The sequence below is a fragment of the Amphibalanus amphitrite genome, unplaced genomic scaffold, assembly GCF_019059575.1.
Source record: "Amphibalanus amphitrite isolate SeventyFive unplaced genomic scaffold, NRLGWU_Aamphi_draft 000264F_arrow, whole genome shotgun sequence".
Taxonomy (NCBI): Eukaryota; Metazoa; Arthropoda; class Thecostraca; order Balanomorpha; family Balanidae; genus Amphibalanus; species Amphibalanus amphitrite.
The window spans coordinates 423,977-447,356 of NW_024881759.1; the positions used below are offsets into that span (position 1 = coordinate 423,977).

Genomic DNA, 23,380 nt, shown 5'->3' on the forward strand with positions numbered 1-23,380 from the left:
TGCGCTCCAATAGCGGCGCTCAACTCGGCGCAACATTCACTGAAGTGGCACTCGGTCACAGCACTGGCCACTCGGCAGCGTGTATTCAGGCGTCCCTGGGTAATCTCAACATGAACAGTGACTGGTTTGGCGGATCAGACGCACCGGCCGCGCTGCCGCCGCTCGGCGGTCCTCTCCGCCCCCTCCCCGCCCCGTCCGGCAGTACGATACACCTCCTTATAGCGGTACACAGAAATGCCCGGCCCACAATACTGAATGCCCCCACTAACGGCGCCCTTCTGCTGTGCGGGGAGAGCGCCGATGACTGATGCACTGACTTGACTGTCCTCTGGACAGCTTCCGCGGCCGGCTTCGCCCGCGTAACCCGCGCGCAGCACACCTCAGTCACAGGTCGTCCGCGCGCCGCACAGTACACCGATAACACCAAGAGAGCGGTTTGAGCGCAGCCCGGGCCGTCCACCTCCCTAGTCCTGGCGGCGGCCGGCGCCGGCGCCCCACCCGAGGAATGATACCGGGCCGCTTCATCACCGTTATGATATCGCTAAGTAGCGCGGACGATGGACGCTCCGCGCACCGGCCCGTCGGCCCACTAGGGTGGCACGTAGGGCGGCGGCTGTCGGTAATTCGCCGCCGGCCGGGTGCGGCCCGACCGAGCCGAGTCGTCGGCGGAGGCGAATGGCGCCGGCCGCACGTACGGAGTGTCCTCGCTGCCCGAGCCAGCCGGCTCGCCACGCGCGTCCAGCATGGGCGTGGCCGGCGACGCGTCCTCGGACGGATAGGTGGGCGGCTCGGGCGGCCGCTCATTGGTCAGAATCACAGGCGTCTTGGCGTTCTTCTCCATACGGTCCTCAAGCTCGTCAGAGAAGATGACCGGGATGCCACGACTGACGTACGTACCGTTATCGGTCATGGTCATCTTTCCGCGGCGCCGGGCGCGGTACAACACGCAGGCGATCAAGCCGGCAATGATGAGCATGGCGGCGATCACCACTGCCGGTATAATGAACGTCACCAGGTACTCGTCTCCCTTGCTCTCGGGGGCCTCCTCGTCGCGCGGCCCAGCGGCCACCGTCGGCGCCGCCTCTGTGGTGGGCGTCTCGTCGGCCAGACAGATACCGCGCGGCGTTACCGACGCGTTCACCAGACGAAACTCTGGCCCGAGCGCCTGCACGGCGGCCGGCTGCACGCGGTCGTCGTCCAGCAGAGCGCTGCGCAGCGCCGTGATCTCGTCATCCGGACAGTGCTCGCGCGGCAGTGACTCGTTGAACCACGAGAACAGCACCGAGCCCTCCTGGATAGAGTGCACGAGGATGGAGTCGGCGCTGGAGTCGCCCAGCAGCTCGGCCAGCTTCTCAATGAGGCGCTGTTTCTGCAGCGGGTCGCTGCTGAAGGACGCGAAGTCGTTTTGCAGCGTGACGCCGAACTCGACGGTGTAATCTGTGTTGTTTTGCCGCGGGGCGACCTCGACTTCGATCGAGTCGAACGTCTTCAGACCGCCGCTGTCGATACATTCCTGTGGAAGAGGGAAGGAGGGTTACGATAAAGGCCGACACTGACTTGTCGATACCGTCCCTGGGATGGGGAGAGACGGGTCGCGATAAATGGATAGTGGGGACGGCCCCAGATAAACATCGGAGCTCTAGCCGGGCAGGCAGGACGGGTTATGGGGTAAATACTGGGTGGTGACTGAGCAGGCGACGGCATAAACGGCGAGTAAATACTATCCAAAGATTGTAAATGAGATAGATCAATGAGACATCGATTAAATGATACCAGTGTTTATGTTGTGCGACAGGACACCATCAAAGCATAACAGACGCTCAGATCGCGGGAATTGTCGAGTCGAGTTTTGTTAGCGGCGAAACAATGAATAATTGAATGAAATAACAGCGAGCCCGCGACCCAGCGAGCAACTGACCAGGTGGTAGTGGGTCCGCCCAACGTGTTCATCGAGCGGCAAGCCGATGAACTCCTGGTTCTTGGGCTCGAATTGCAGCCAGCTGGATGGCGGCACCGGCTGGCGGTCGCCGGTGAGCAGACGCAGCTCCATCTCCCGTGCGTAGCCGTCCTCCTCATCAAAGAACGTGTCGGCCGGCACCTGGGGAAACAAGTCACAACGACTGGTTATAAACTCGGGAGGCGTGCGGGAAGGAACGGTCACAGCGTTCGTGTATCATCAAGGGGAAACTACACTAGAGAAAAAAGTCTAGGAAGTGTGCGTTGAAGCACATTAGTTAATAGGAGGAGTCTGAGAGGAGGATCGCCCGGTGAGTCACACCAAATGTCGCGCCTTGCCGAGACCGGCGGGCCTGCCGTACCTGCAGTTTGAGCAGTTTGCCGACACTGGCCGGGATCCGGTCGAGCTGCCGCAGCCGCTGCGGCTCAGAGTTCTCCCGCGGCTTCTCCGTGGCCGGCGGGGGCACCGACTCCAGCTCCGCGCCGTGGCACACGTTCAGCAGCTCCAGACGTATCTTCTGCGCCTGGAACTGGGGCTGCAGCGCGTTGCGAAGCTGCGCCGTGGGACCGCCGTCCTTACCCAGCAGGAGCTGCCGACAGACCCAACAGCAGAGGTCAGCAGGGGCCCACGCGCGAACATCAGAGGTCAGCAGTAGCACGCGTGTCAGCAGGGGGCCGAGGGACAGAGGCTACAGACTGACAGTCGCAGGGTATCCTAACTTGACGAGAAAAAAGCACGCGCTCATTCTCTGGTCAACTACACACAACCAAACATGAGTGGCAGCGTTCACCGTGAATATGTGTATCCCTGTTCTGTTAGCGACTCAATGCTGTAGCTCCTTAATTTCCCAGTTCCAGTACTTGACATAGCCCGTAACGAGTCTCTTGACGTTGCACTTGACAGTTGACACCTTAGAACGGACAATATCAACCCATTCCCCAAGGAAAGTCATTCTATGCACCAGACATTCCTGTTGTTTATTGGGGCCTTAGCGCGTCGAAGCATCAGACATTCATAACGGATGCAGAGAGGCCAAGGGCAGAGACACAGGTCAGAACAGTCACCAGTGAGGGACACGCATCTGAACGTACCGAGGCGACGCGCGCCAGAGCGCGTTTGTCGCAGCGGTGTGTGCTGATGGTGTCGTTGACCCAGCCGAGCCGGACGGAGCCGTCGATCTGTCGAATGTCGTAGACCAGCAGGCTGGAGGCCGAGCTCTGGTTAAACAGGCCGGCCAGCTTCCTCAGCAGCAGCAGCTCCCAGTCCACCTGCACGGCGGAGAGAGACACGCAGGAGAGGGGGACGTCAGACAGAGGACGCTGCAATCATCGTTATGTCAACGATATTTGACAGTAGACCACTCCCTGAGCTGTATTTTTATAATGTAAGCCATCTAAATGATCATTTGCTCCATACTTCGTAAAAAAACGCTGTTGGGTATATTTATAAGATTCAAACTGCATTTAATCAAACTTATCAAATTATCACATAGCTCTGTCAAATTTATCGGTGAAAGATCAAAGCCAGTCTCCCTGCTCCCAATTACAACACAGATCACAGCAAATCACAATGATTGTTGATATTTCGTAGCTAAAGTAGGTATGCAGGGCCCCGCTTCAGATGTGTTATATAAGAAGGCAGTCTGACTACACAATGGTCATTTTTCCTGTGACTGGAATTAGCGTTCTATTGAGTCGCATTTAGAACAATGTACCGCTTTTTCTAGGTCAATTAAGCATTCGGTTTCAATGGCCTCACTGTCGAAATAACTACAGCGAGGTCGTGTAGCGGAGGTCGATTAAGAAGGTCAGTTGATCATATTTTTAGAGCAAGGGCCCGATACAGGTCAGATCTAGGCGAGGAATGGGAGGGTTAGATGGTCTATAGTAGGCCAACAGCAGTCGCCGGCTCCAGCCTCACCGTTCGGTTGAAGTCGGCCGGCCGGAGCAGCTCGAAGGTCAGGTAGAAGCGGTGGTTGATGGCCCGCCAGCGCGGTGACAGTCGCAGCGACACGGACAGCAGCTCAGAGGTGGTCAGGCCGCCCTCGTCCTCGGCAATCAGCTCGAACTGGTACTCGCCAACGTGCTCCTCGTGAGGCCTGTCCGACAGAACGCCACGGACCGGTCACACGTGCGGTGGCACAGGCTGGTTAACGGTGTCAAAAACCGGTCACATTACAGGAAAAGACTGGTCATACGATCGTTACATCACAGCGTACGTTTCAGCGTCTTACACAATCTACGCCACGGCCTAGCTGCTAAATCGCATTGAACCTGTGTAGATAGTGATACGATAGCGCTTCCACACACCCAGCCGAGGCGTCTGAGCCGCGGCCGGCCCCGGTCATCACTCACAGTCCGTAGATCTCCTGGGTGTCGGCGTCGAACTGGAGCCAGCTGTCGGCCGCCAACGGCTGACCGTCGGCGCGGCGTACGCTCAGTCTCAGCTGGCGCGTGGTGCCCGACTCGAGGTCCTCGAACGTCTCCTCAGGCACGCGCACGCGGAACTCCTTCCCAGCCACTAGCAGCTGTTTGCGCATGTGGCGCTTCACGTGCGGTGGGAAGTTGGGCACGGCCACCGTGGCGGTCTCCGTGAGAATATCGTTCCAGGCGGCGGTCGGCGCCACGGCCGCGCCGTCCGGCAGACGAGCCGTCATCTGACGCAAAAACACGGGACAGTGTCAGAAACGGACACACCATCAGAACAGAAGCATCGAGCGACACTCGTTCGTGTTCGAGGATCGTAAACACCACATCCTAGCACACAATAACAATAATAATAAAGTTCTGGGTAGGACATGTGTTGAGCAATGTTTGGCGAGATGAACATACATCAATGGTGTGTTTGTTTTTATATGACGAAGTTCTCAGTCACTGCCCGTATTTGTCCGTGGATGAGTTCACAAATAAACACCAAAAAATAATACGGAGTACAGTATCCCAGCAATCTGGGAGCATTCTTCTGAGAAGAATGCCATTAGCACTTCAAGCTCCACCCATCCAGAATGCTGCGCATTACGTAAGATCCACAGAATCCAACCATTAAGTACATTGCGAGCAGTCCATCCGCGTGCTCCGGCCTCCCTTACCTCCACCCGTCCGTCGGGAACGGCCATGGACGACTCGAGGTGGGTGGTATGGTGCGGCGGCGGCGGCGCATCCCAGTCCGGTACCCGCCCGCTCGGCTCCAGGCCTCCCGGGTAGATGGTAGGCCGCACCGGCACAGGAACCGGCGTGCTCATCCCCGAGAGAGACACCGACGACCAGACGCGCGGCGGGTCGTACACAGGCGAGGAGGGCGGCGCGCCCAGAGACGGAGTCGCCAGCGAGGGCACCACGCGCGACGCCGGGTAGTCCTCGTAACTGTAGTCGTCGTAGTTGTAGTCGTAGTCATCGTAGCTGTAGTCGTCGTCCGAGTACCCGGCTCCGGATCCGTCGATCTCGCGGCGGTGGCGGCCGGTCGGGGAGCGGGCGGTGAGAACCCAGCCGGAGGCCGGTCGGCCCGCGGCGGCCGCCAGCTGACCCAGGTGAGAGTCGGAGCGGAGTGCCTGCAGCGTGGACCGCCACTCTGCGCGCAGCCGGCCTGAGCAGCCCACCCGCCAGGAGAGCGCTGTCAGGGGGCCCGCGTGACGACCGCCGGCGGCAGCGGCCGCCTCCAGCACACTGGGCCCGTCCAGAGGCAGACTGGTGGTCTCAGAGACGTCCGTGGAACTGGCGTCCACCTGGAGACGGTCTGTGGGAAGAGGGATGTCACATAGGCGTTACACATGGGAGGGATCGCCACATAATGGGAAATGGGTGGTAACTGGCTACGTACCGCAGATGCGAGCACAGGACGAGGAGCAGCAACAAGTATCCGGGGTATTCATCTAATTATATTATCTTACAATCTGATGCTTACATCACCAAAAAGCTTTCTTTGTGCTACTGTGTCATGTCCTCGTAAACCAATACACCTATATAGCACAGTGTCGGTCGATCTCGAGAACCCACCTGCCACAGTCCGCAGCAGCGCTTGTCTCTGCGCCCCATCCAGCGACTGTGGCGGCACGTCAAAGAACACCGAGAGGACGGTGGTGGCGGTGTCACCGGCGCAGCCCACCTCGCCAGTCTCGCCGTCCAGAGCCGCCAGTCGTTCGGCGGGGTCGGCGTCTGAAACAGCACGGCATGCAAGATAGAACACTTTCCTTCCGCGGGACCGAATCACACACTCAGAGGAGAACAAAGACAGTCGCGGGCGGCACTCTGCAGGAGCGCCTGCTTACATAACATAGGTGTGTCGCTAGGTTCAGTCACCTTGCAGCCGATAGGTTCGCAATAGACAGGTTTAGACGGATTGCGATCATGCTGGCGGGCACTGACAGTCCGCCTCAAGGGACCTCCAAAGATAAATTGTTTATCAGTCACACCACCTGCAACCAGGCTACATCCCATAGACACCACCACTGGCACTGACCACATTTCGACTTTCGTACCCACCAGTATCCCAACACCATTAACACTCGCACTGCAGGGGGGGGGGGTTGTTTTCAACCCCCCTCTGGTTTTTTCGCTGTAACTCAAAAACCAGTGAAGCTACGACTTCGAAACTTTGTATAGCTGTTTATCAAACAATTTTACATCACCTCTGAAAAAATTAGTGTTAGGTCATGCAAGGTCAGGTCACCAGGTCACGATAAGTGACCTCACCTCATAAAACGTTTGACGCTGTGCTACATCCACACCATTTGACTGAATGCTATGAAACTTTCAGAAACATATTAGGAGACCATAAGGAACATTTTGTATATTTCGAAATTTTTATTTCTGTGACCTTAGGTCACGTCACTTTTTGGGGCCCGGCATGCAATTTCGGACATAACTCGAGAAGTATGGGACGTAGAAACGTCATTCCTTCACCATCCCGCTTATTTTATCAAGACGCGTCGATCAAGATGCAACTTGACCTAGTTTGGTCAATGTTTGACCTAACATGACCTCGATCTCAGGTCACCTGAGGTCACCAACGGTTTTTCTTCAATAACTTTTAATTGAATAGAGATAGAGACTCCGTTCGACGTTTATCGTGTTCGTCTCGTCAATGCGGATCGAATGATATGCAACATGACCTATTTCGGTCAGGTCATGACCTTGACCTGAGGTCAACTTTTGAACTTGACCTTTCGAGGTCATATTATATACCATTCGATGCGCCTTGACGAGCTAAGAACGATGGTGTGTGGATTATTTCTCTATCTCTTTGGGAAGAAAAGTTATTGCAGAAAAAGCATTTCCGGAAAATTTGCAATATTGATCTGACATTACATGACCTCTATAGGCCGAACCGTTGACCTTAGGTCAAATCTGGGGACAGCTTAGCGAAAGAGCGTTTCAACAACTATCGAATGCTTTTTTTCGCAACTTTCTAGCTCATCTATTTCCCGAGATAAAGCGGGAAATATGGAGGGATGTCGAGATCGCTAAAATATCGCAACATTTTGAGTTTGGTGACCTCTGCTGACCTCGTTTTTTACCTGACCCAAAAATGATCTTAGTATTTCTTGTAGATCTCATCTCAACCTATCCAACGCCGTTTACCGCTTGTCGCTACGTTGCGCCATTTTCGAGATCTCAGGGGGGGTTGTTTTCAACCCCCCCCCCCCCTGCAGTTCGTGTTCGGCTCAGACACGCTGCAGTGCGCGTGTTAGCTGGAGCACCACCTCTAACAGAATTACAAATCATTCTGCCATCGCGCCGTCTCGCTGTCAGTCCACCTACCTGGCTCCAGGACCACGTCCACCATGAAGCGGTCCGTGGCCGAAGCTCCGTGAGGGCCCACCGCTCGCACGGAGACGATGTGGGGACCGAGATCAGACACCAGTGGCACACCAGAGAAGGTGCGCCGAGCGGCATCAAACGTCAGCCAGCGGGGCAGCGGGCTGCTGCCCTTGGCGCCGCCAACCTGCCGATGGAGGGATTGATGGTCAGTGGTGTAAAATAACTCATCGACAGACATAGAAAAACACGGCGCATCACAACTGCTGGGGCTAACGGATTCAGACTCAGCGGTGAACACTGAACATGATAAAGCCGAGGCAATTTACCTCCTTATGTTCTGAGCAACGGACACTGCAAATAAACCACCAAAGCCGGTAACATATTCCGAACGCTGAGACACCTGTGTCAAGCCTGTGCTCCGTAAACAGACACAGGGGCGTAGGCAGGGGGGGGCCACTGGGCCATGGCCCCCCCCCCCCCCTTGGGCGCCCTTTGCGATTGGAGGGCGCCGAAGGCGCCCTCCAATCGCGAATGCAATTGTGATAGAATCGAATCGAAAAACAATCGCGACTGGATACGTAAGCCTATAGGATCGCTGCCTTCCTGCCCACTGGTGCCCTCATTTGATCGGTGTACTCCTACCTATTGGTGCTCTCCTGTAAATAGGCGCCCTCTCACCCGAAGGCGCCCTCCTGTAGGTCGCCACCCTGCTACACATTGCAACCCTTCTGCTGGTCGGCGCCCTCATAATTATTGGCGCCCTCCTGCCTATTGCGCCCTCATGTGAAATTTTGATGGCCGCCCTCCTCCCTTTTGGCACCCTCTTGTTGAGTGCCGCCCTTCTAGCCATTGGCGCCCTCCTACCTATTGGTTTCCTAGTCCCTCCTGCTGAATGCTAATCGGGGCCCTTCTACCTATTGGCGCCCTCGTGTTGATCGCCGCCCTCCTAACATCTGGCGCCCTCCTGTTGATCGCCGCGCTCCTATCCACTGGCACCTTCCTGTTAAATCGGCGCCCTCCTCACAGACGCCCTCCTGTTCAATGTCATCCTCTTGGGCAAAGGCGCCCTCCTCACCATTGCCACCCTCCTGTTAATCGTCACCCTTCCACTCATTGGCGACTTCCTGTTGATGACCGCCCTCCTACCCATTGGCGACCTCTTGTTGATCGCCACCTTCCTATCTATTGGTTTGGTGCTCTCCTGTTCCTTGCCGCCCTTTCACCCATGGTGGCACCCTCCTGTTGATTGTTGATCGGAGCCTTCTTGCCTATTGGCGCCCCCCTTTTGATCGCCGCCCTTCTACCCATTGGCGTCCAAGTTTCGGTGATTGAAGGTGCTCAACACTGTATGCATCTGTGAGAAGGACATGAGGGCTGGTCGAGGTAATTTGGATGAGAAGCCCGAGAAGGCTAATCGATCTCATGAGAAACAGCCCTGTTATGGTTTCTCTTTCTGTTGTTGCCGCCTTCTCGTTGTGCGCTTGTGTTTACGCACCTCGCGCTCCGGTATCAATCCGAAATGGTGATCTGGTGTGTATGCCACCGCCAATATACTTCTCTACATCGTCACCCATGGGCGAAGCTTTCTATACAGCTTGTGTGGCACCGGCCCCACCAAATCTTAGGTATTTTTTACACCTTAAAATTTGGTAGTTAAAAGAGCGGGAAGAGCTTTGAACAGTGAGCACGCAAAAGATGTGCCTAAAAAGCGGAGGAAAAGGTTGTTTTCAAAAATTTCGCGCGCCTTCGGCGCAGCATTTCACAAACTCATCTTTACTAGGAACTTAGTACCTATGCCAATAACTTGCAACCTTTTTGTCACGTGTGAGATGAACCCGCGCCAGGAGGTTTCTTCAGACATGCGGTTAAAAAAGATCCGAAAAAGATGCCACTACGTTACGAGCTTCCGTTTTTTTCCTGGGGGAGAGAGGGAAGTGGGTGAGCGGGAGGGGCACACCTTTTGGTTATACATTGCTCTTACACGTGCTCTAAAAATGCAAACCATAGTCGCTAAAAGCAAGGTCATTAGGTCATGTCAAGTGATCTAACTTAAAAATAGTTTTAAGCATTGTCACTTAAGCTGAGCGGGTGACTTGACCTTTTTTGGCCTGGAGTAAAAACAAAATACACACGATGCCAAATCAATGCAGCATAACCTATATACCAAGTCACGCAAAAAAAAACTGGTGGCGTGGTAAAAAAACGCCTCCACCCCCCCCCCCCCGCTGAGCGGATTTTTATCTCGCGACCGTATGGCGCCCTCCTGGGGTGAGGTGGCGCCCTCCAAACCCTTGGCCCCCCTCGCGATTTTCTAAATACGCCGCTGAACCCAGTGACACCAGTGTCATTCACGCGCTGCGTAATCGGAAACCTCAAACCAACATCATCCGTGTCCACCGTAAGCCGAGAACTGAGTCATCCATGAGTAAGGTAATCGAACGCCGCTGCCCACCATGCAATGTTGCAACCCTCGCCCGCCCGTGTACTGCCCGGTGGCCACTCGGTTCCTCCCCGCAGCGGCCGCCCTGCGGAACGGGGAGCGTGACAGAGCAGCGGCACGTGCCCTGCGGTCAGCCGTCGGCGGCCGCCGGCCTGGTTGGCACGTGGCCAGACTGGGGGTCACGGGTGACAGCTATGACGGTGGGTCAGTCGCCGGCGGCAGACTCAGTGAACGCGCAGCGCTCCGTCCCAGCCACCGGCAGCCACCAGCTGACCATAACACACCGCCCAGCCCCGGCGGTCGGCGCTCCAGCCCGGCCGGCGGCGATCGATACCAGCTGCCGCCACCTCCGCCCGGCCAACCAATGACAGAGTCCACGGCGAGAGCGGCCCGAGGGCTGCTCGGCGCGGCGCCGACTCAGAGGCCGCCGCTGTCACCGCGGCCGTAAGCGACCTGTTTGATTGTGACCTGTCATGCCCGCAGGGCGTCCACGGGACATCTACAGAAGTCTGCTGGAAAAGACGTCTCCTACCATCTACGCTGACTGCTGAGTCCTTTAAAGTGCTTCACTCCCTTCAATAACCCGGTTTACATAGCATTTTTGACGAGGCTCTAGCTTGTTAATTTGGCGATAATTTCGATGCAGTGGTCTTCAAATATTTAGAGGGGATCATTTTGTAAATTGTGAAGCACCATTGGCATCTTTTGCAACATCACGGACGGAGATATAAGCTTGCAACAAACCCTATGTAAACCGGGTTAATGTTTCACATTACGACGATAAGTGGTCAGTCAAGTTCTTCGATAGATATGAGAGAGAAAAATGAGCATAAAACCAGTTATTTACGGGAGTGCTCGTAAACTCAATATTCTGATGTAAGATATGGATGACAACCAGCCGTCTTCTGCTTACAAGTATCTAAATCAACAAACAATAAACAAAGTTCGGCTCTAGGGTTAGTTGTATGCATACCTACATGCAAGGTTAAGAAAACAGTAAAATTGGGGCCGGCGAGCAAGACATATCGGCAGCATTTACATTCACATGGGCCACGTCCCAGAAAATCAGTCCCTCTACAATCTCCATCTATCAACCCTTGCGGGTAGACAGAGTTCAAAAGAAGCCGACGCACAACAGGGTCAAAAACCATCCCACAAGTCTTTGTAAATAGCGACGCGAGTGCAGCCTGCGCAGTGCGCATTGTTCGTAGATTGCGCGGCTCCACGGAACCGCTCTTAAACCATCCAGCAGAAAAAAAAACGACCGAAAAAGTCCACTGTCTGTGTTCTGCGTGTATCAGCGTTTGTAGGTCGGGAATGGCGAATGTCAACGTCAATGTTCGTGTCATCGGCTTCTGACCGCTGGACCACCGAACGGGCCGCTCGCCAGGCGTATAAACATCAAACGCACGAGTCGGCAGTTTGGCGGACCGGCGGACATAGTTCAGAGCACGGGGCGCCTGCAAAAACGCTGCTCGGAACCGCAGGGCGGCCCCGCTGCTCGTGAGGCCGCGACCGCAGCTTTTGTGTTCTCATAGAGGGTACAGTCACGGGCCCGAACATGGCGGCGGGCTCTTGCATCCAGCAACGGTACCTCTTAGAACTGGGCGACAGAAGACAGGCCTTCATCCGACCGCGTCCAGCCAGCGGGTTCCCATCTGGCACTGACTGGGTTCAGTCTGCGGGATCCCATCCGACTGGGTCCCGCCGATAAAGTTACATCTGGTTGTGCGACAGCCTGCCTGACAGTTTGTAGCTGACTGTGCTGGCAGTCTATCGCTGACTTTTTCTAAAAGTTCGCCGCTGAGTGTGCTAGCAGTCCGTCGCTAACTGTTCTGACAGTTTGTCTCTGACTTTTCTGGCAGTCTGGCGCTGACAGTTTACCGCTGACTGTTCTGACAGCCTCACTGTCGTCAGCCGGGGGCCAGGAGTGCAGTGTGCTGGCGCACCCGGCTGCCTAGTTTACAGTGCAAACCTACACACCGGAGGTCGGTCGGCCAGTCACTCGGCCCACAGGCCATAGGGCAAGTGCATTCCGTCGACCAGAGGCCACTGTCGCCAGCCAGGCAGGCCGAGCTACTGGACGGACCGGCAGGTCGAGGACAGTTCAGGGCTAACAGGTTCGATCATTATTGCGTTAGAGTGCAGTGAGGTCATCATTGCGTTAGAACGCGATATCACCCAGGTGGTGCTCTCAGTGTCCTGCCAGCTCAGGCCGGCGACTCGGAGCCTGGAGGGACGGGGCAGGGTCACGCGCGCCGTGCCGGTCACCCGAGTCTGACTCACGCAGGAAACGACTCTGCTCCCGCAGCTGGCCAGTCCACTGCGGTCGGTGGACGACGGGGCAAGTCCACCCGCATCCGGGCGAGCAGCGAACAATGCAGGGGTGATTCAGTTCAGATAGACTAGCCTGACATAACTAAAAACTTAAAAGGATTTCTCTCGACTGATAATGACATCAGTGTTTCCGTTTGAGTGGACTTCCATCAATTCAAAAAATAACCCTTGATCAATTGCATCATAAGTTCACAGTTTTACGAGGGATTAGCTAGAAACTAGCACGACTAGTGTATGACCTGGCCAGGTAGGATCTTCGTGGGTAGCATGGTTTAGCAGCTAGTTCCTAGCGTTGATTAGCTGGTGACTAGCCAATCGATAGCATACCTTTAATGAAGAGTTATGCTGTCTCAAATGCATAATTTCACATTTTGCAGGCCGCCTCCATATTTGAATAAGCTCCTGAGCGATGGCTTATGAAACGATCGCATCAGAGCCATATTTCTAGTCCATCAATCATGAGCTATGAAAGTTTGATATTAAATCCTCGAACTCGCTTCATGTAGGAAATATCGCAAGGAAACGAGGGCGGCGGGGAAAACTCCCTTTGTCCTGAGCTTAGGGCAGCTGCTACCATATTCATGTGCACTAACTACGAACTGGTGCTACATGCAATCCATCCGGCCGGCTCGTCTGCATGTCGGGCACGTATTTCATCTGACCTCGCCGTCGGCTGTCGTTAGACGCCCCCTCCTCGCTAACGGCACCATCTTCTCGGAGCAGAAGGCTGTCTGAACGCGAGACGAAGGGGCCCCGGCGGCCCGGGACTGCCGCCCGCAGACACCCATCGCCCACAGAGCGGAGCTCAGCGAGATGGAACGCTGAATAACAGACGATTGACGGCTGATGCAATGGTTGTTGAAAATGCACACTTCATCAGCGCAGCATCGATCCGATTGAATCAATCGGCTGTCAGATGATCCGAAGAACAGCAGCAAAGAGTGGCTCTTGAACGTCGCGTTAAGTACCCACTGACGATCCCCTCTGGTGTCCGCTTCCGAGGGCCATCGGCGGGCCAGCCCCGTTCGACGACAGTCCTCTGTCGGCCGGGACCGACGCGGGAGAATCGGTGGGCAGAGCCCGAGCAGCAAACCCTTCCGGGAACGGGCAGCGGCGACCGTCTGCTCGTGGCAATGGCCCGTGTCGGCGCAGTGGAGCGGGAAGGGCGCCGCTGCGACCGGCCGGCCCAGGGGTAAACCAAACCAACATGGGCTATCGCTGGGTGCCTCCCAACGCCGCTGCGACCGGCCGACCCAGGGGTAAACCGAGATCGGCTGTCGCTGGGCGAACCCACTTCACCCGGAGGGGGCGTACTGCAGCGACCCGTGTACGACAAAACGAACCACTTCGAACACGGGGGTCGCACCGGCACGACATGGAGACAACGGAAGTTACCACTCGGGTCACATGGGCCGGACAGAGGCGACACGTGTACGACGAAATTGGTACTGCCGTGACCCGTGAACGACGCAATTGCCCACTTAGGAGCACAGAGGTCGAGCTAGCACGACCCGAATACGACGGACACTGAACAGTCTAGACACATGCGGCAGGAAGGGGCATTGCGAGGTCGCAGTGGTAGAACACTTCGTGCGACCTCATGTGACATATCACGCAAACTACGGTATACCACATAATCTATGGTACTTGGCAGTCGCAATCGCATCGACTTATCCAAAATACTTCCAGTTTACCTAGAATGATGAGGAAAGACTGATCAGCGATCAGCTATGGATGAGTTTTGCTTAAATGAAGCTGGCGTTAGAAGCTGACGACTTGAAAAATAAAATATTGAAAAATGCATGTCGCATAAATGTACAGTCACGCATTATTTTGTGACGTCACTTCTTCCAACGCGGAAAACGAAACGCCGAACTCAAAGATATGTGGTGAGCAGTGAGCATACAAAGTTGTAGCTTGGGTATCAGGCCGGAATCAGCTACTTGCTATCTGATTTCAAGAACCCACGATAAAGAGCTCTCGAGAGCCTGTCTCGTCGGAAGTGAAATCGGCCATCCCAAACACCGAGCATCTAGCATTGCTTGCTTCACCAGCACTCCAAACCAGATCCAGACAACAACAACTATCTATCAAGAGGCGGCACTATCAAAATACAGCTAACTAAGTACAACTATCTATCAAGAAGCGACTCTGTCAAAATACAGATAACTAAGTGTCGAAAAAATGGACATACTGGAATGACGCAACAAACAATGGTACAGAAATAGTAGGTCAACTATTATCATCTGCAATCCCGTTTTTAGCAAAATAAAAATGAAATGCTCAAAGTAGAAATGTGGGTCATGCCATTTGGCAGAGCGCGATCCTCATCTACCGGCCGCTAATCGGCGGCGAAAAGCCTCAGCCAAAGAAACCGTGACTGTTCACACTCATGAAACCACTCGACCAAGAGTCTCCTTTTCGTATGTTCCGTCAACATAAACACAGTCACAAAGCGGCGGACGCTGCCGTTGGCAGGCCGCCCCTGACCGTCGCGACTGAGGGGCGCTTCACCCGACCGTCCCGTGCCAATGGCAGTATCCGGAGGCCGGCGGAGCGGCGCTGCGCAGCTCTGAGGGGCCCGGTACTCACCTCGAAGCGCTCCACGGAGCCCTGGAAGGCGTCCCTGTCGATGGCGTGCACGAACAGTCGTCCAGCGCGCGCGGTAGCGTCCGATACACCCCACAGCCGTTTGAGGGGGTCCGTGTCTAGCCGGACGGGGCCGCTGAAGCCCAGGTCGTCAGTGCCGTCTGTCCGCACGTGCTCCTGGTCTGAGATCGGCGGCACGCTCAGGACGCGGCCGGCTGACGGGTCGGCGCCGGTCAGCGCAGCGGTCGCCGACGCCGCCAGTACGGCCAGTGTCAGCAGCGGCAGCTGCAGCAGCCGCGGCGGCGGCGACATGGCGGCACTCACCGTCTGAGAAACAAAAGCAGAAGTTAGCCACGCCACAAAAGCATCAGAGCGGTAACACATCTTTCAGACATTTCACGAACACGTCAGACAAGTCAAAGAACCTAAAAGGCAGAATACATGGACGTCTTAACTCGTCTGACCTTTGAAAAATCGTTTAGGCTAATGCTGAGTGGTCTCTAGAGGAACATGACACGGACGGATGTAGATCGGATCGATTGCCGCTACAGACAGACCTAATCCCCGACTGGGCTGCGGCGCGGACGACTATAGCACCATAATACGTGTCGGTACAGACCGAGGTAGACTGTGTCGGTACAGACCGAGGTACAGACTGTGTCGGAATAGACCGCGTCGGTGCCGGGCTGAGGAGTAACATGGGCGGTTCGTTCCACTGCCGATAAAACATGATTTAATGCCTATCAAGATGACAAACACCATTCCATTGATAGCCCAGCAGCGATAGGTGTCATACGCTTCCGACTACAGGCACGGTGAGTCCGGTTGACGAATTAGTAAAACACTCATGAGCCGACGGATCTACGTGCCAGTAGGCCAATCTGGGACGACGCTGGGGGTTTCGTCGCCGCCGCTAGGCGGTCGACGGGCGACCGGCGGGGCCGGTGTTCCAAATTCAGATCGGGGCGGCGCCGACATAGGCACCGATGACGGCGCGGAGGCCGGCGCAGCACGCCGAACACTACTGAGGAATCCCAGCTATCCACACACCGAGATTCCCGAGTTCTGTCCGGGACAGTGTTGGCGCACCGCCCTACCGCGCGGCGATGGCCGTCTCACGGGTCAGATAGCTGTATGTTGGAGCTGAGCATCGGCCTAGTAGCTAGCATGGACATATTGGACAACCAAACCGTTCTGTAGCACAATAAAGGTGATACTGGAAAGTCAAAGGACCGTCGGATGCAGGGAGACATTCAGGTCTGGCCCGGCTCTTTGAGAGACGTGCAGCGCTGTTCATAAGACCTCAAGACGCCACTGCAATTCATCAAAGGCCAACGACGGAACTGGCAGCCAATCTTGCAGAGTGAACAACAAACTACAGCGTCTGCAAAAACAACTGCCCGTCAGAAGTGACGCCATCTACGGAACATTGTACAATGACAAACCCACCGTACAATGACAATTCAAAGAAAAGGTCATCGCGTCGTCATTGCATCACTGCACTGTCTCGCAGCAAGGGTCGCCGTGACGTCACTGCCAAAGTGACTCGGTTACTTTACAGACACTGTTTCAAGGACTGTCACCGCGGCGCCAATGTCTCAGTGACTCGGTCCCATCAGTGACTCAGGTATTCCGCCAGCACTGTCCCAGTGACTCTCCACTCGGTCACCGCTCCGTCACTGTCTCAGACAGGGTCACTGTCATCACTGTCTCAGTGACTGGGTCACTGCGCCGTAACTATCCCAGTGACTCGGTCACCGCTCAGTCACTGCCCCAGTGACTCGGTCACCGTGCCGTCACTGCCCCAGTGACTCGGTCACCGCACCGTCACTGCCCCAGTGACTCGGTCACCGCACCGTCACTGCCCCAGTGACTCGGTCACCGCCTGCACCAGCAGCTGTCGGTCGCTGCCAACGACAACAGCGTCGGCCTTCGCGTCGGCCCGTCGGCCCACTGCCGTGCCGTCGTCCGACAGGGATCGCCTCCGACGGCTCGAGCCAGCCAGGGCGTCGGCACGCGCCGGTGTTAGGATACCAGAGCCGGCACTGAGGTTAAAGTGCCGGTACCCGCTGTGTGATGTGTATCTACTGGGATACCAGAGCAGTGCCGGCATAAACCGAGTCTATTTTAGGATGATAGTAATAGCACTGCCAGCAGTTCTACCATGGTACTTGCAAGTATCGGACTCAACCGCAGCTTTACCAGAGTGTCTAACTCCGTTCCAGTCACGGCTGTGCAAGGGTACCGGGTAGTACCGGTATATGTACCGAACAAGTCTCCCTAACGGCGTCTCAGCACAGCTACCGACCGCATCTCTCCCAGCTCTCCGGCTGCGGACCGCGGCGGCCGTCTGTCCGACCGCCGTCCGCAGACCGAGCCGGCGAGCGCGGCAGCGCGCCCATCGCATCTCGGGCCGCCCGCACACAAATGATTCAATGAAAGTCTTTGCTGCTCCCATCATCCACTTGCCAGAAGTCTGTGCCCGGCGGCTTTGTGTGCAGCCGGCTCGGTGCGGAGCCCGGTCCGGACAGACATCCTCGTCATTCGGTCATCGGTGTCACCCTGACGAGGGTTGATCCATTCCTTACGCACAAGCTGCTATTGTAGAGGCCAAATCATCTGCCACGAAAAAAGGGACGTGGGCTGGTGACTCTGCACTGTAGACAGGAGAGCCACGAGAGCAATCGGAGCTTGGACGGTCGCCGTCGCCTAGAAACGGCTTAGAATGGAGACAACGAAACTGGCTTGACCTCAAGCGGCCGATGGAAGAATTATACAATTGACTCAATCAATTCAACGCACCGGCTCAGTCCTCTGATCGGCCCTGGTGGTGCAGATGGTAGGGCGTTTGTTCGGGGTTCGGAAGGCCTCGGGTTCTATCTCCAGTGCCGCCCAGCCCCCGGACGCGTCCCTGCTTCGCCACCAGGCGCGGTGACCGGTGACAGAGCTCACCCAGTAATTGGGCAAAATGGTCTGTTGGGGAAAGGAAGCAAAAAAGGTCCATATTGTGGACCAGAAATGACTGTATATATTAACAGGAAAAATGGATTGGAAAATTCAAGGCCGGCGCAGGCCGCGGGTAAGTACTAACGCTATTATCATAAACTCGTCCACGGGCCAGGGATATCACTCTGTTCACCATTGAGGACCCGGATTAGACACCATAATATCCATATTTGACCTGTAGAGCTATGAAACTAAGAAGCTTGTGTTGGAAAGCCCTTTAGATCGTGGGTTACAATCGGGTTGCCCAAGGCCAGCCAACTTTACATAACAATGTGAAATTTAGATCTAATAAAAGTAAGTCACGCACGGAACTGGAGGCTCGCTTTTGATAAATCATGCACCCAAAGTCACGTTTAGCGTGAACCAGGGTCTGCTTATCCGACAGATAATCACTGCGAATAAGTTTTGTTACGTAAATCTACGAATTTCTTTATCAATTTTGGTGCTTAAAAATATAAGTTTAAGTTTATAAAACCGTTGCCAGGGGAGGAAAAGAACTATAACGTAAACATAAAATTGACTTGCTAAACAATCGGTGAGCTGGGGCGACGAGGTGGGACTGTTAACAGAACCATCGGGCCCGCGAACGGCAACTTCAGTTTGTTTATCGCGCGGCAGTCAGCCGTCAGAAACCATTTATCAATAACACACTGCAGTACCGGCCCCAGGGATCAGGGATCAGAAGCCAGATATCAATAACACACCGCAGTGTGAGCGCCAGCCCCCGGGATCAGGAACCAGTTACCAATAGCACACTGGAGTGCTGCCCTCAGGGATCAGGACCGCATGATAACACTGCAGTGTCGACACCAGGGATCGGAAGCCAGTCACCAATAACGACTTGCAGTGACAGCCTCAGGGGGCAGACCTCCGGGAGGCTAACACCATACAATGCCGGTTCTAGGGATCGGCACTCGGTAGTCCTACAGTGCCCCCAAGCAGTGCTCGGCCGGACGAGAGGAGCACGCTAAGCGCTCTGAGACCGCGCCCAGCCCAGCTCAGCTGAGGAGCGCCGACCTGACGGACGTACGGACCGGACGACCCGCCCGACGGCCGTATTCGGTGTCAGCCGGCCGGCTCAGCGGCTGGCCCAGCACCTGTGGCAGGAGACGGACGGGTGCTCCCTCCCGACGAGACAGAGCAGACCACCCGCCGGCGGGCCCGCCGTCTCCGGGCGATCATCGTGGCTTACAGCTAGTCCGATAGCGCGACCGATAAGCAGTCTGCACGTTCGCGGGCCGATGGGCCCCGGGGCGACGGAGCCGGCGGTCCCCGTCGGTGCCGGCGGCTTAGTGACGTCATCGCTCGGCCCACATGGCGCGCGGCCAGTGGGCGGGGCCAAAAGTCTGCCGTGCGGTCGAAACCCCACTGAATGCCGGTGTGGGCACGTTACGCACGCGGACGGCTGCCGGCCGTCGCCGCCGCCGCGACCGGAAGGCGCAGCGCTGGTAATGACGTCAGACAGCGGTCGGGCAGTGACGTCACTCGCTACACAGATAGTGACGTCATCTGCACACCGCGGGGAGGGCGGCGATTACTCAGCGGTGTGTCGACTGAGTCAGACTCGCGCACTGCCGGAACAACCGAGCACTGCCGACAGGCCGTCAGCACGGTCTCACGGGCCGCACGACTGCGCTGATAACCAACCAGCGGCGCCACTCGGTCCACAGCGAGCTGGGCACGCCTGCGCCACTCTGTCCTCGGCGAGAGTTGCCAGACACAGCCGCCTGCTGTACCGTGACATGGACTACCGAGCGAGTGACCGGCCCAGAGACAGACAGACCACCAGACAGGCAGACCACGCAGAGCCATTGACACCGCTCCAACACCAAAACAAAGCTCAACATTCCAAACACCTGACATTTACGGAAAGCACTTACGGCAAAAAATAATCAATATTTTTGCACGCAAGACCTCCAACAAAATCCAAAACTTGAGCTAGCGCATCTAAGCTTTTCAGCGCCGGAAGAGTTACAAAAATCGAGAAGACGGCGGAGCCTCGGTTGGCTCGGTCGGCTGGCAGCATGCGACTGCAGGCAGCAGAGCACTGTACCTGTGCCAGGAGCAGAGATCCCGCTACAACCACCCGTCGACGGCTCCGACTCGGCGCTACTGGCGGTCGGCCGCCCGCGGCGCCGGCCCACCAATAACTCGACCCGCCGCCGCCAGAGGCGCTGACATCGACTCGGTGCACTGCAAACACCCGGCGCTTCATCTGGGAATCTAGGGTTTTGAGCAGGGCAGATTTCATCGGCTAAAAACTGAAAAGTCGCGCTAGTTGAGCCAACTGTGGCCCCATGCATCCTGGTTTTGAGAATTAATTCCATTTTTAATATCTTGGGAATCAAGCAGCGCACACGCGCCCTGGAGTAGGGGTCTAATCCAATTTGGAAAGGGTGAGATAGGAGAAGGTCGTTTTTGGCCACACCCCATTGTCTATAAAAATCGAAAGGCAAAGACGATTGAAAGCTCTAAGCGAGTACTTTCAGAAGCTTTTCAGAAGCTTTTCGGTCAGGTCAATACTGCGGTCTCTGCTGCCTGCTGGTCATCACAGGTCAAAGTTACCCGACCTCATATTTGAATAAATCGGCGCATAATTCGTGAATTAGTTGCGAAGAAGTGCATTCAATAGCTCATTCACTAACGTCTCCTCAGATTTCACCAAGGATTTCACCGATGATCAGCGGTTTGTCCTCCATGTTGTAAAACCACATTCAAGCGACATTTTTCTTCTTTTTCGCAAAAAAAAAGTGGCACAAAGCTTATACATCAATTTTACAGGCGTCGTGTTTCTCCCGTCGGAGCGCAACCAGTGTATTATAATTTGGCCCTAAACGCCAACTAGCAAATTTCACATAAGCTAACTGCAATAAACTGAGCGTAAAATATCATGTTGAATGTCAGACGATCCATACGGCTACCGCTTACGTGTACTTTGTTTTCATCGCTCTTAGCTCTAGCACGTCTCTATGAAATCACTTTCGAAAAACTGCTTTTGACCTTTGGTGACCTAATTAATATGACCTTTCGAGTGACCGCTACCTATCCTCAGGCATCATGTGCATATCAATCATTCGTGCTTATTCCCTATTATGCCTTAAAAAGTGGCCACCGGTCTCGCTTTAAGAGTCGGATAGCCTCCTCCTCGCGAGACTGACGAAATGTAAGGATTTTCGGATGTCACCTGAGGTCAGGTCGGTCATGTGACCCCATAGTATCAGTGGGGGAAATATGAAAACTGTTCGTTGGCTCCCAAAATGATCTACGGCTATCTAAAGCACACAGAATCGTCATGATGTTAACTTCTTACAACGCAAAATCTAAGTTTTGCACTATAGTATAAAAATATCGCAATATGATGATGACATCATAACTGAGTTACCTAATGTCTCTAAGATCTCCCGAGGTCATAAGAGTTTTTCATCAATCACTTGCAATCTAGGCCGGCTAGTTGGAAAGCCGCCAATGGACTCAAAAAATCTGTCAATTCGCATGATTACGACCGAGCGAGCGCAGCGAAGTCTTTTCAATATAACGGAAAAATCTCAGTATGAGCGGCCCGACCTGGCCCGGCCTGTAACGCTTTTAAGAGGCTTATGACTCGGCAACCGCTGGGCCGATTGACATGCGGTCTTTGTTGTTGGGTAGCCCCATCTCTTCTACCTTGTGGTTGACTATTATTGACGCATCTAGGTGACCGTCGTGGCACGTGCCACGTGAAAAGCCAAGGATGTTCAAGCTGTTCTACAGAATTAGCACTTTTGGGAGACCTATATCTCGGTAATTGCTGAGGTGATTGACTTGCAGTAATTTTTGTAGGGTGGTTGCATCCCTTCTACTAAACATCGGATACTCTCGGTGCATGTGAGTCACCCCACGTGCAAAATGCAACAATAAGAGGTGTCAAATTTGTTCCCATTACAATCACTCTGAAATTACTGGGACGATTTCACTGAAACTTGGCATACAGGTAGGCGCCCACTACCCAAGCCATTCCCATGTGTTACGGCTAAGGTGCTTCTGCATGTGCGTACGTGCAGGGGACGTTTACAGATCTCGAGAACGGCTGGGTTGATTGCTCTCAAATTTGATTAGCAGTTAGGGGCCGGTTGGTAGAGTGCCTTGCAAAAGTCACTTTGGACCCAGTTTGCACGTGCGCGCGTGCAGGGTGTCGCTTCCAAGTTCCAGATCTCGGGAACGGCTAGGTGGATTGCCTAGTTCAAATTTGGAACACACCAAATTTGGCGGCAATTTGGCTAGCGATCGGTTAGGAGGGTGCTTCGCACAAACCCGTTGGAAGTGCCCCTCGCCCTTCCGCAAGTGCAGGGGTTAATTCCAGATCTCGAGAACGGCTGAACTGACTGCGCTGAAATTTGGTATATGGTTAGAGACCGGTTAGTAGGTTTCCATGCAAAGGTCAGTTGGGACCCATTTTCAACGTGCGCACAAGCAGGGTGCCACTTTCAGATCTCAGAACAGCTAGACTGATTGCACTCAAATTTCAATTTGGCACATTGCTAGAGTTGTTAGAAGGGTACCGTACCTACACAAGTCAGTTGGAGGTACCCCTCACAATATCGCACGTGCAAGGCTTGCCCTCTCGCTCGCTCCGTTTGTCGCCCTATAAGGCCCTTTACTGGTTTTTATTGAATTTCCCGAAAAATCGAGCAGCTCAACCTGTCATTCACATGCCATATTCCTTATGTTTCACTTCGGAACACTGCACTGGAAGTCATGCTACCAACTACCAACTTGAACCGCCATCAAACATTTGTAGGTACTAGTACGACCTAAGCCGCAGTTCTATTATTTGTAGATATATAACAAATCCTGAATTATTTTTAATAAATACCTACCTATTTCGAACCCTACCTTGCAGCGCGGCGCGCCAGCTTCCGGCATCAGCGCGCCGCGATTGAAACGCGACCCAGCATTCAAGGATTGCGCTAATTGCGCTAATGCACAGAAATCTGTTGACGTCAGAGGAATTAAACTGTTTTATTTGTAGGAAGCCTTGTTTATTGGTTGCAAGGCCGATTGGCTGCAATTTGCAATTTAACTTTAGTTATACAGACTGTATATTTATGAATCTGTCTGCAAAGCCCTAAAACATATTAATATCTATTAATAATGTTGGACGCAAGAGCCAAGTTGCTACGCGCCCTAACCCACAACAACAACAACACATCTATGAATAAAAACTAATAAAATTTCAATCAATAAGTTAAAAAACTTTTGTTTCAGCCATCACATCCGTTAAAACTGTTGTTGACGATGCTCAGTACTCAGTTACAG

General features: G+C 54.5%; 1 protein-coding gene across 3 annotated transcripts; it reads right to left on the reverse strand.

The window, feature by feature from the left end:
• Positions 1–55: 55 nt before the first annotated feature.
• LOC122386831 (dystroglycan-like) lies at positions 56–23,006 on the reverse strand. Of its 3 annotated transcripts, none has more exons than XM_043376475.1 (11): positions 22,942–23,006; positions 15,083–15,406; positions 7,714–7,897; positions 5,950–6,108; positions 5,046–5,689; positions 4,312–4,613; positions 3,878–4,055; positions 3,049–3,225; positions 2,319–2,546; positions 1,919–2,098; positions 56–1,513 (listed from the first exon to the last, which is right to left on the reverse strand). In XM_043376475.1, the coding sequence occupies exons 2-11, from the start codon at positions 15,389–15,391 to the stop codon at positions 590–592; spliced, it is 3,285 nt and encodes a 1,094-aa protein (XP_043232410.1). In that variant the 5' UTR covers positions 15,392–15,406; positions 22,942–23,006; the 3' UTR covers positions 56–589. The 3 variants fall into 3 exon arrangements, with proteins under 3 accessions (XP_043232410.1, XP_043232408.1, XP_043232409.1); XM_043376473.1 differs by having other exon boundaries at positions 22,958–23,003; XM_043376474.1 differs by lacking the exon at positions 22,942–23,006 and adding an exon at positions 20,139–20,218.
• Between the last annotated feature and the right edge of the window lie 374 nt (positions 23,007–23,380).

Coding starts and splice junctions, on each gene's coding strand:
- LOC122386831 (XM_043376473.1), bottom strand. CDS start 22,987: ATGCCGGAAGCTGGCGCGCCGCGCTGCAAG. Junction 2,547..3,048: donor CTCTGGCGCGCGTCGCCTCG/GTACGTTCAGAT, acceptor GTCTGTCGGCAG/CTCCTGCTGGGTAAGGACGG. Junction 2,099..2,318: donor GCAAACTGCTCAAACTGCAG/GTACGGCAGGCC, acceptor TTGTTTCCCCAG/GTGCCGGCCGACACGTTCTT.